This window comes from Passer domesticus, chromosome 16 (assembly GCF_036417665.1).
Source record: "Passer domesticus isolate bPasDom1 chromosome 16, bPasDom1.hap1, whole genome shotgun sequence".
Taxonomy (NCBI): Eukaryota; Metazoa; Chordata; class Aves; order Passeriformes; family Passeridae; genus Passer; species Passer domesticus.
The window spans coordinates 6,563,479-6,575,751 of NC_087489.1; the positions used below are offsets into that span (position 1 = coordinate 6,563,479).

The window sequence follows — 12,273 nt, forward strand, 5'->3', positions numbered from 1 at the left end:
GGGAGTGAACGTGCCTTTTTCCAATCCTTTGGAGGTGAACTTTGAGAAGCTGCTTCCTCTGAGGCTGGTAAACAAAGTCAAACCTCATCTGTGTTTAAACCAGTGCCTAATTAGTGTGTCTAATTGGCCCACATCTACTAATTCCACGCTGGCAGGGAGTTTATTAAAAAGCTTTTCTAGTTCTAATGGATTGAAATAAGCAAAGCTGCTTAGCAGTCTCAGACGAAAAGCACTATACAGGGACCAGTTGTGTGGGTCTGCTTGAGTCAATCCCAAATCCCACCAGGTGCCAGCCCCTTCCCTGGCTGCAGCTGCAAGGTGCTCCAGCTCTCTGAGGGCTTGGGGAGCATCCTGATGTACTCTGCTTCTTTTGGTTATTTTTAAACACCAAATTGATGTTTTTGTTTGCTTTAGTGAAAGCATCAGCTATTCTAGCTTTAATGCCATTAATACTTAGATTATAGATAGCCTGGCAAAGCCACAGGATATTTCTAAAGCAACGGATTAGTTAATTTCCGAAAAGTGTGAGGTATCAGGGTATGAATAACAACCAGCTGCAGCTGCCCAGATGATGTCCTTAAGCCACAGAGGGACTGGCAGCACCGTGAGCTGGGCACAGGGAGAGATCCTTCCTCTCTGCATGCAGGGCCATGGCAGTGCCTTCCTCTGCACACACAGCACCCCTGATTGGATCCAGGCTGGATCCAGTGTTTGCTTCCGTCCCATGACTCCACAAATCATCCTGTAAAACATCCTCCTGCACGCTGGAGCTGCCTCAGAGCTGTCCTTTGGCCACGCTCAGAGTTACTGCAGGCTCAGGAACCTCACGGCTTTCCCTGGGCTCTGAGAATTCCTGCTGCCTCCTTCCTGGGCCCTTTGTAGCTTGGATGGCTGCAGGCACTTTGGTCTGCATCGTGATGTGGAAGCTCAGCAAGGGAACTAAAGAAGCATTGGATGTAAACTGGTTGTAAATGCAGATTGCCTCCACGTGGTCTCCCATGGATGTGATTCCAGGTTTCCAACCCCAGAGCAGCTGGACACAGTTCCACCTGTGACTGTCTTCAACCACCTTACCCAGTACCAGCCATGCTAAAGTTCATCATGCCACCTCCTAATAGCCCAGAACTCATTGGGAAGCCTTTTCCAACTACCCTTCCTGCCCAAAAAGGGTTTTTTGAGGGGACACACAGCCCCATCTTCCCACCCAACTCCCCCCAGCAGCCTCATCTGCCAGTGGTTGTACACAAAGCAGACCTGGGCTGGAAATGCTGACAGTACTCCTGAGAGTTTATGGTCACAAACTCTATTTTCAGCCTAATAAGTTTTTTATATGCTTGGAAAGCTGTCAGTTGAACATCAGCCAGGCACAAAGTACCTGCCATAAAGCGTCTGGACCACAACCAAATGGGAAAGGTGCTGCTCTGCTTTAGCAAGTTCTTCATCTTGGATGCTTTAGTTGGTTCATTTATTATGTTTGAGGATCTTGGCTTTAATTATAAAATAATAAGATAAAATCATAATGCCTCTACTTAAAAATCTGTGGAAATATTTGCTGAGAGCCTGTTAAATCAAAGCTCTCTGGATTGGGTTTTGGGGCTGGGAGGCTCTGTGGTGCTGCTGCTGCTGGTGCCAGAGTGGGCTGGCCAGGAGAGGCTGGAATGAAGGAGAGAGGCTTTGGGAGTGTGTCTGGAGAAGGGTCCTGCTTCTGGCGAGGTGAGTGTGGCACTGAGCTGCCGTGGCCTCCAGCACAGCATCAACATGGCAACATGGCCCCAGGGAGAGCAGGGCCTGAGCCCAGGCCTGCCTCTGCTCCCACCGCCGTTCTATAAATGACTGCCCTGCATCCCAGCCCGTGGGACTGCCAGGGAGGTCAGGGGTGGTGGGGGACAAAGGGTCAGGGAAGGAATTACAAATATGCGGGGCTCTTTTGGAGGCTTCCCGGTGACAGCTTTGGCCCTGTCCTGGGAGGCATGGCAGCACGGCAGTGCAGGGATTGGAAAGGTCCTGGGCAGCTGCAGGGATCCTGTGGGACACCGCAGGGAAGGCTGGGCTCTGCCATGCTGGGTGCCATGCAGTGAGCACTGGGTGCCTCAGAGCAGAGGTGTCTGCCCGCAGGGTGGGTGTGCTCAGTGGGACCCCATCACCCCATGGCAGCGCCCTGGTGGGGCAGGAGGCAGCGCCTGAGCCCGCCTGGATGTGCTTCAGGCAGGGCCGGAGGTGGGTCGGTGCCGCGGGGCTGAGTCTGCTCCAGGCCGGGGCCGGGGCCTGGGCCGGGGCTGGAGCACTGAGCCAGGGCCGAGGCCGGGGCCAGGGTCTGGGGCCGGGGTGCTGAGCCAGGACCGGGGCCAGGGTCTGGGGCCGGAGCACTGAGCCGGGGCCGGGGCTCTGAGCTGGGGCCTGGGTCGCTGGGCCGGAGCGCTGAGCCGGGGCCAGGGTCTGGGGCCAGGGTGCTGACCCAGGACCAGGGCCAGGGTCTGGGGCCGGAGCACTGAGCCGGGGCCTGGGTCGCTGGGCCTGGGCCGGGGCCGGGGCTCTGAGTCGGGGCCGGGGCCTGGGCCGGATCCGGGGCACTGCCGCAGTCCCGGCTGCGGCCCCCGGAGCTCCGCTTCCCGGGCCGACAGTTTACAGCAAATGGCTCCTTTCGATACTAAAAATAACCCGCTGGAAAACAAATCTGCCCCATGGCTTCAACCAGAGAAAAGTGCATTTATTAGTAAAACTCAAGATGTCCTTTCCTGTTTTTCTCTGAAGAACCGGTGCTGAGAGGTTGATTGAGTTTCCCAGCCAGGCACCGGCTTATTTCAGTGCAGGGTTTGATTCCTCCAAGACTCATTTTTCTTCCCCTGCTAGCAATGCTCCATGGCTGGTCCCACACTCCACTGGCCAGAACAGCTCTGGGTTTGGGGCCACAAGTGATTTGCCAGCCAAGGGAGCTGTAAATGCCCTTTGAAAGTGTTCCTGCTGCCCATGCCTGAGAGCACAGCAGGTTCCCAGTGGGGAATGAACAGAACAAAATGAAATATCTGTTTTCCCTTGCTGCATAAGCACCGTTTTAGGGACTTGTTTTTTCCTCCACCTTAAAACTGCAGATTTTACGAAGTCTTGTTTATATACAAAGAGTTTCCAGCTGTTTCTCTCCAGGCTTTTCTCTGGAAGGACTAATTGAGGAGAAAAGACAGATCCTCTGTGAACTACAAATGCAAAAATGTCCCTGTATTTGCTTGGTCCAGCTGCTTGTCCCCTGCTCCAGCCCTGGCCCTGCAGGCCCTTTCTTTCCAGCCATGCTCAGGGGCTGTGTGGTGTCCCTGGGACACAGCACAGGAATCACAGCTGTTCCAGGCACTGGGACACAGATCTGCCATGAATCTGTTAGAGGGAATTAAATTAACAATAAGCTTTTTTGGAGGCAGGCAAACCACCAGAGATAAATGGAGAAATAAACCAGAAATTTCTCTGTGATCTGAAACATTTAACTGACTTTTAGGTCCTTTGTGTAAGTGTCTCTTGAGGCAGGAGCTGAGGCGCTGAGCAGTGACAGGAGGTGATGCTCTGGCTATCCCTTGGGCATCTCCACACAGGCTCAGGGCAAGGCCATTTGGGGGTTTCTGGCTTGAGAGCCACGTGTGAACAGCCCCCTTTGTGGAGGCAATGAGAACCTTCCCCACGCTGGGATTGGCAGGTGTGGCTGCAATCCAGCACTCATCCCTGTGCTGCACCTTTGGGAGAGGATGAGTCTGCTGCTTTGCCCATGAGCCACCCTCTGCTTCTACATGTCCTGCTGGAAAGGAAAATAAAGTTTCAGCTTGTGCAGCACAACTGCCTCACTGTGGCCCTTGTGCTGCTGTCCTGGGGCACCCTGCCAGAGCTTTTCCCACATCCCAGCTCAGTGCAGTGGGATAGTGGCTCCAGGGATGGATCTGTTGTTTCAGCTTTGCACACAGAAAGTTTCTTTCCTCCAAGAGCCCTGAGGAAGCTGCAGCATCTCATGGTGGGTAGTGCAGACCTGCTGGGGTCTTGGACAGCCCCAGGCTCATGGATGAGCTGCATCCAAAGGAACTGCATCCCCATCTCCTCTGGGCTCTCAGCATGGCACTGCGTGGCCAGCACTACACACTTTCAAAGTGGAGTTTGTGCCTCCAAACCAAGTAACAGTTAATTCAGTGACAATTCCTGTCTCTTGGCACCCCCACCAGTGAACCTGCCCCTGAGCTCTCCTCACTGCCAGCAGCTCCCCATTGCCGTGGGACTGTCTGCACTGGAGACACAGAGCTTCTTCAGGGTGGGCTGTGCTGGTCAGAGCACACTGGGAGCTGTGGTGGGTGGCTCTCCCCACCTCTGCACCTCCACAGTGAGCAAAGGCAGCCAGGACAGAGTTAATCTGTCTCCTGTCCTTGGATGTCCTGAGCACAGCATGGAAGCAGCCTCTCCAAGGAGGAGCTGTGGTGCCTTTGGAAAGCCTGGGAGCTCTCTGATGCTCCTTAGGGTAAACTTTTTGCCCATAAGCCCAAACAAGCAGAAGAATTTCACGCTGGCTGGGCTGTGCGTTGGCACGAAGGGCTCTTCAGGGAGCCAGATCGGATCTGAGTGTTTCCTGCTCATGACAGAGCGGAGGTGTTGGGCAAAATTCAAATGATAGCTTCCTCCCGGGATGCTGAGGAGGCAGCACAGGTCGTGGTGCACTGAGCATCTCCCGGGGCTTTCTCACTGCCCCGCTCCTGTGCTGGCGCCTGCCTCGAGCAGCGATCCGGGCCAAGCAGCTCTTCCTGCAGGGGGATATTTAAAGGAACGGTGTAAAAGATGGCACAACTGTTTTAAACGTGGTCTCGGCGAGTCCTCCAGGACAAACGGGAGCCCGCAGGGTGCAGCCGCAGTCGCTGTGCAGCGCACATGCAGATGCTGCGGGCTGGGAGCTGCCGGGCGCTGCTCGCCTCCCGCTGCCCCGGTCCCACACCGGCATCACCTATTTATAACTGCGTGCACTGCAGGAGAGCTGCTGGACTGATGGCTTCACACAGGCACGCTAAGTGTTGTTCTATTTCTGTGATTTGCTCTCTCCTGCACAAGCTGTTGGTCCCTCGGATGCCAAAGCACTCCATGTAGTATAGACAAAGACTCAGCTTTTTCTCTTTTATTAAAATACTCACCAACAGCACCCCAGTGGCAGGTATATTTACCATTTTCCCCAGCTCACCTGGATAATTGCATCTACTATTCCATCCCAGTCTGATCGATACCCTTGGTAAATAAGATAACCTGTCAGGTCTGTTGTCACTGCAGCCAAAGGTACTTTAGCAATGAAATTGTTTTGCTGGAGAAATAAATGGCTCTCACAGAATCTGAGGATGCTGTGACCTTTCATTAGTGACCTGAGTGACTCATCCCTTTTTGTGTGCACACTGCAGCCTCCCACCACACTGTAAAAGGTGCTCCACCAAAGTCCTACTGCTGGGTGCCTGGAGCAATGAGGAGCCAAATCCTGTGGGAGCCTCCTGCTCTGGCTGCTTCTCGTCCAGCTCCACACCTCACCTGACCTGAGGGCTCTCACGTTGTGGCCATGGCCTGTTTGCCCCGTGCACCATCCCAGTGCCACAGTGATGCCCCCAGCACCCCCAGCCCTGTGTGCAGCAGCTCCTGCTCCCCTGGGCTGTGGAAATCTCTGACACAAAGGCATGAGCCACGTTCTCAGCACAGGGCAGCCAACCCACACTTGTTCAGCAATCAGGGCTCCACTGGCCACACCAACACCCCTGAACTGAGTCAGAGCCAGATTTTAGCTAATGTGTGCAAAAGGAAATGAAGAATTAATCAGAGCTGAGTTCTATGCATTTAGATGTTGCTGATAGCAATATTTTCTTCTTGTAGAGTGTTTTGCATGCCAAAAAAACCCCAGTTCTGCATTTTGGAGGAAAAAAGTGGTTGTACATCTGTGCATCTGTACGTGTGCCTGTTATTTCTGCCTGACTGGCTTCCCTGGGCTGTCAGCTCAAAAGTTCTCTATAACATAACAAACCTTGACTGCATTTGCAACATATCCTCAACCAAGAACAGTTTATTTAATGAAGCAAGAAATGCTGCCAAATTTCTAAGCTTGATCCTGATCCCATTAGTGTCAGGAGCGGAATTCCCACCATGTTTGATTTATTGGTTGAGTCTAATCTTGATAAAGGAGCTAAAAATCTGCTTTCAGCTTGATTTTGCAGACAAAACCATTGCGCCATGCTGCTGCACCAGAGAGGCTGTGGAAAAGCAGAGCGTGCAGGTGGGATTCCTTTCACTTGCGTTTAGACATCTTCAGAGTCTGGCAACAGACAGCCAAGGGAGGGAAAGGGGAATGTTCAGCTGGCCATAAGGCAGGTGATGATTCAGGAGATAACCATGGCACAGCTTCTCCAGTGACTCCAGCCCCTTCCTGCAGCAGCAAATGCTTGTGCGTGGCCTTGCCAATGTCTGGCAGAGAGCTGGGAGAAGGGAAAGGAGGATTATGATAGCTCCCTGCCTGTTTACTCACTCCCAAAACTCTCCCCATGCCGCAGGTGGGACCTGGGACAGGCTGGCTGCTGCCCTGGTTGCTCCAGGCACAATCCCACCCTCTGGTTCCAGGGGATAAGGAGCCCTGGGAGGTTTGGAGTGGGGAGCTGTGCCCACAGGTTTTGAGCAGGATCCCTGCAGTGACCACACACTGGAGGGATGGCAGTTTTGTTGCTCCATCACCAGCTGTGAAGAGGCTCATGTGCCAGGGGTTAAGCCTTAATTACACACACACCTAATAAAGGGAAAGAGCTCATTCTCCCCAGTTCACTTGGGAAGCAGCACTGTCTGAAATTCAAGGGGACTGTGAAGTTATAGATTAAAAAATTAAAATCTCACCCCACATATCACAGACATCGGCCCAACACACAGATCCTTACTGGCTTTTCCTGCTTTGACAGATACAGAACACAGAAAAATGTGCAGATTTATGCCTGCAACTCTCCCTGGTGCTCAGAGATGCTTCTTAGGACAGAGATCTTTAAATCATTATTAAAAGGGAAGGGAGAGAGCACTGGAGAAGACAAGAAGATACATCTGGGCACAAGGATGCAGGGGTGAGAGCAGAGTTGCAGAGTTTGCAGCACTCCCTCCCCAGATGTGGTGATGCTTTACTTCAGCCAATCCTGCCCAAAGGGGGCAGTGCCAGGGTGTCACAGCTCCTGTGGGCTGTGGGAGCCAAGGCTGGTTCTGTGGGGAGCTGTAGCACCTTAGACAGGATCCATGTGTGAAGATGGAAGAGCTGGACAGCTTTCAGAGGCGTGGGTGTTTGTTGAGGAAAGGAGAAGAGTTCAGAGCTCTGGAGAAGCCCAGATCTGGAGCACACATGCAAGGAGCAGGGACCAGGTCTGATCCTAATGTCTCAATCTTCCTCCTACAGAGAGAGAAGATCTCATTGGTGAATTTATGCTTTATCTTTGGTTTTCCTCTGGAAGAGGTGGGAGCTAGACACTTGAGGCTCTGCTGCACCCCTGACTGGTGCTGAGCAGACTCCTCAGTGTGTGCCTGTCACAGATCACTCTCTGCTGGCTGCCTGCAGTCTCCCAGCAGTTTTCTGTCTGCAGAGCACTGGGAAGATCAGCAGCACTCCCTGAGCAGGCAGGCCCCTGCTCAACCCACAGGCCAGCTGGCTCCCAGGCTCCCATAAAGCTTTAAAAGAAGCCAGACGACTCACCAGTGAAAGCATGAGGTGTTTATTTGCACTGCAGACATATAACTGCACTGAAAGCCAGCTGTGCTCCCTCCACTGCCCAGCTAAGGTGGGTCTGTGTGAGGAACAGCTGACAGAGATAAATGTCAGGAAAGGAGCACAACATCCGTCCCTGGGCCAGTAATTTCCCAGAAAGGGCTGATTTTAACTCACAGTCTGCTTCCTTCAGCTGGGCTCCCAAAGCTGCTGTTGCTGCAAATCACATTATTGAATTGAAGTGTTTGAGCTGTTTGTGGTGGGTAACAGCAAGATGAAAAATGAAAATACTGCTTGGCAGCCTCTGCTTAAAAGCAGAGATCTGTCACCCCTGGTGATGACAGATCTCACCATCACATCCTGCCTTCACAAGCCTTCATATCAGTGCTGCTTCTCTTTATATTTGCAATCTGATTTTTACAAGTCATATCTAATGCCCTTGCAAGGCCGGATGCAAGATGCAAGCACCCACCTGAAGATTTACAAACTCTCTTGGTATTTTTCTGCTGAAAGCAGTTCAGGCTACTGCAGTCATTCACCTTCCAAAAGAAAACCCCAACCAATAGCCCCCAAAAACTTTAAAATGCCATTTCTTAGTTTTGCTATGTGCTTTTCCAAAAGAGAGGGAGTAATGCCAAAAATGTCTTTTCTTCTGGAAAGGAGGTGGGTAGTAGAGGATCCCACAGATCCTGAAACAGCTCAATCACCAAGGAACTGGCACAGCTTAGTAATGTACTTAAAACCTGATTTTTAAATGAATATTTCCATTTCCAAAGCTCTTCCTCCACTGCAAAAATTTGCCCTCTCAGCTGTTCTGCAATGCAGGATCTCTCCTTAGGTGAAAGAGGGAATGCTGTTTCAAACCAAGTACAGTAGAGTAGAGGATGCAGTGGAGGGACAAGGTGTCCTGCCTGCCATCCCTCAGCCACAGAGGAGCTGGGAAGCACAAGGGTGTTAACCAGCTCAGCCTGCTGCAGGAGAGGCTGCAGGGAAATGCTTTGGACTGCAGCAAACGTGATCATCTCTTTCCATCAGCAAAATGGTTGGGGTCAGTAGTTTTGCTTTTGGAATCTGGTCCCAGTTTTCTCTCCGATGCTGACGGTCCTGCCTGTCCCTTGTGTGCACAAAGCCTGTGAAGCTGCTGTCACCATCTCTGCAAAGCGGGTGTCAAGGTGGGGGCTGCCCCCGGGGAGGGGCCAAGCACAAGCTGATGTGGCAGAAGCAGGGGTGTCAGGTACTTCAGAGCTCATTAGAAGCCTCCCCCTTACAAATAATGTCGTTCCTCTTCTTCTCAGCTGCCTGGCAAGAGGTTTTGCTCCGGAAGGGTGGCCTCAGACACTGTCTGGCACTTTGGCGGATGGTCCTCACTCGTGCCCTCCAGTCTTTGCTGGTGACCACATAGAGCAGGGGGTTGAGGGCACTGTTGAGGCTGGCCAGGCCCCGAGTCACCTGGTAGGAAACATAGATGTCCTTTGAAGCCTGTGTGCAGGACCTTTGTGGCCGCCAGCGAAAAAACAAGTTGAGGTTTCTGAAGATGTGGTAGGGGAGGAAGCAGATAGAAAAGAGAACCATGACGAGAATCACCAGCCCGATGCTTCTCCTCCTGAGGCTGGGGTCCACGCTGTCATTCCTGCACAGCACGAACACCACGTGGCAGTAGCACCCGATGATGATGAGGAACGGGATGACAAACCCAGTCACGGTGACAGCAAAGGTGTAGGGCAGGTAAACGTGCACCTGCTCCTGTCCTGTCGTGTCGTGGCACTGCGTCCTGTTGCCATCTGCCTTGCTGAAGGCAAGGTCGGGAGCTATCTGTGCGACGACCCAGACCCAGACTGCCACGCTGAGCCACACGGAGGAGGCTGCACCCTGGCACCTGCCCCGCGCCTTCAGCGGGTGCACGATGCCCAGGTAGCGGTGGATGCTGATGCAGGTGAGGAAGCCGATGCTGGCGTAGAGGTTGAGGTGGAAGAGGCTGCGGGTGAGGCGGCACCAGGGCTGCCCGAAGATCCACACTCTGCCTTGGCGGTAGTAGCTGACGAGGAAGGGCAGTGTGCTGACATAGAGCAGGTCAGCCAGCCCCAGGTTGCCCACCAGCAGGCTGAGGGGCTGGCGGGCACCCTCACGGGGCCCCGTGCAGAGGTGCCAGAGCCCCAGCCCGTTCCCCAGCAGCCCCAGGGGGATCACGGTCAGGTACACGGCGGGCAGGAAGCGCTGGGCGAAGGCGGAATCCACGGGGCAGGGAGCCCGAGGCAAGGTGCCATTGCCGGGCCAGGCGGAGAGAGCGTCCGCAGCCATCGGGCGCTCGGGGCGGCAGCCCCGCTCCCAGGCAGCCCCGCTCGGCAGCTCCGCGTCCTCCGGCACGGGCTGCGGCTCCCCCGCTCCTGCTGAGCCCGGCCTGGCACTTGAGGGTGCCGGACTGTCCCCGGGACACGGGGAGGATGTGCCGACAGAGCCTCAGCGGAGCGGCTTCCGTCCCTCCCCCGGCGCCTCCCCCCGGCCCGCTGGGAGCCGGGCGCGGGGTCACGGAGCCCCCCGGCTGGTTTGGGTGCTGGGAGTGCCTGGAGGGGGCAGGAGGCGGAGGGGAGGCAGAGGGATGCCTGAGGAGGGGAGCCAAGGCTTGCAGCCTGTTTGTGTTCTGTCCCACTCGCCGTCAGGAGAAACCTCCCGGTTTTCCACACCGGGGGCTGGGAGCCTGCCCCCCATGAGCCGCCCTCCCTGCCATTCCTGACAGCCCTTTTCCTGGCTGCAGCGCTCGGGAATACCGGGAGCAGAGGTAAGGAGGACACTGGCAGTGCTCCGTGGGGCTCATGCTGCCACGGCCGGTGCCACAGGCAGAGATGTACCAGGCTGTCTGCCCCCAGCACGGGCAGAGTGAGCGGGCTCAGGAGCTGCCCCCTCCCTACAGCTGCTCCTGCTGCTAGTTCTATCTCCCTCCGCAAGCACAAAACCCTTTCCCGGTTCCTCCTTCGAGCGCTGCAGACCGTGCAGGGAGGAGATGAGATGGGCTGTGAGGCAGGAGACACCCAGATCCCGTGAGACCGGGGCAAGAGCTGAAAGAGGCGACCCCAAAGCAGACCCCGAGGAAGGGCAGCCCCGATCGCAATGCTGAGCAATAAACGGGGCCAGAAGTCATCCCTGGGATCTGCAGGCGCGGAAGTTAACGGGGAAACAATCAGCAGGGAGAGGGTTTACCCTGATAAGCCATTTCCCGTAGGTAAACGACCTTGGGGGAACGGCTTGAGGCGCAAGGCTAGGCTCTGGAAAGACCGCGTCCGCTTGCTTTCCGGCAATTGAGCCGGGCAGGGGTGGGAGGAGGCTGGTATCTCATCAGCCAGAGGGGAGGAGGAGGAGGAGGAGGGAGGGTGAGTCCTGCCCAGCCATCCCGAGTGCGCGCCCATCCCTCCCAGGAGCGGCCGAGCATCTCCGCCGCACCAGGGCAGCTCGGGGACACGGTGGGCAAGCGCAAGATGGGGTGGGGGCCAGCGGCCTGCTGAGGGTACTGTGTGTCTGTTGACTTCAGAAAGTGCTCGCTGGAGCAGATAAGCGATGGAAAATATTGTGTTATTTCCTGCCTGTACAATAAAATCTCACCACCATGGGTGTGCCCCCGAAAAGGTGAAGTGTGGAAGGTGTTTCCGTGCGGTGAAGAAATGGTTTTTCTGCGGTTTGCAGAGGCTCTGGTGGGTCTGTGCCGCTGGAGTTACCGCAACAGGGGGGGCCATGGGGGTTCACCCCTCGGGTCATCCTGCCCTCCTCCTGCCCCCTTTGCCTCTGTGCACTTCAGCTGCTCCTGCAGCCTGGGCTTGGGGTGGCACTTGCACAGCAACTTTATGGAGGTGTGGAAGGGCAGCGACAGGAGAGGAGCAGTTCCCTTTGCCCCAGAGCATCAGCTTTTGGGGAAACTGAGGCAGAGAAAGCAGCTGGCTGGGAGGACTTCTGTGATCATGGGAAGGGTCATGAGCTGCTCTCAGCAATGAAGGCAAAGCTTTCCCTGTCCCGAGAACGAAAGCTTGGAGCTGGTGCCTGCTGCAGTGGGAAGAGAGGAGCAGGGCAGGGCACTGCCCATGAATGGCTGGAGCCCCATGCCCTCCACATCTCCTGTTCCCTGGACCCTTTGGAAGCACAATCACAGAGCTTTTCTCTTGTGCCTCCTGTGTGTTTTAGGTGTTCACTTGACCCGTGGTTTCACTCACAGTACAGGTGCTGCTGCCAGCTCTGCCCAAACATCCTGCAGGAGGACGCTCCCCTCTGCCCCTGCCTCTGGCAGGCAACAGCAGTGCTGATCTCAGGATGAGAACACAGGGCCAAGACAGCTCCTGCAAACACATAACCTGAATAACGTATTTCCAGGAAAAGTAAAAAACCCATTTGATCTACTTGATGATGTTTTTTTTCCAATTGAGCACTGCATTCCTGTGCTCAGTTTCTGAAAATGTTTCACTTTAACAAGGGGCTCATCCAGCCCTCTCTCACCCAGCTCTATGCATTTCAAAATCATCAATCATGAGAATGGCTTGGAAAAGCAATTCTGATGCATGTTGTTTACTCATCCAGCA

The 12,273-nt window shown here is 54.7% G+C and overlaps 1 protein-coding gene across 1 annotated transcript; it reads right to left on the reverse strand.

Annotated features, from left to right (window-relative positions):
• Window positions 1-7,967: 7,967 nt before the first annotated feature.
• Window positions 7,968-10,665, reverse strand: LOC135282147 (P2Y purinoceptor 1-like). The gene has a single exon (XM_064391671.1). The coding sequence runs from the start codon at window positions 10,010-10,012 to the stop codon at window positions 8,954-8,956; it is 1,059 nt and encodes a 352-aa protein (XP_064247741.1). The 5' UTR covers window positions 10,013-10,665; the 3' UTR covers window positions 7,968-8,953.
• Window positions 10,666-12,273: the final 1,608 nt, after the last annotated feature.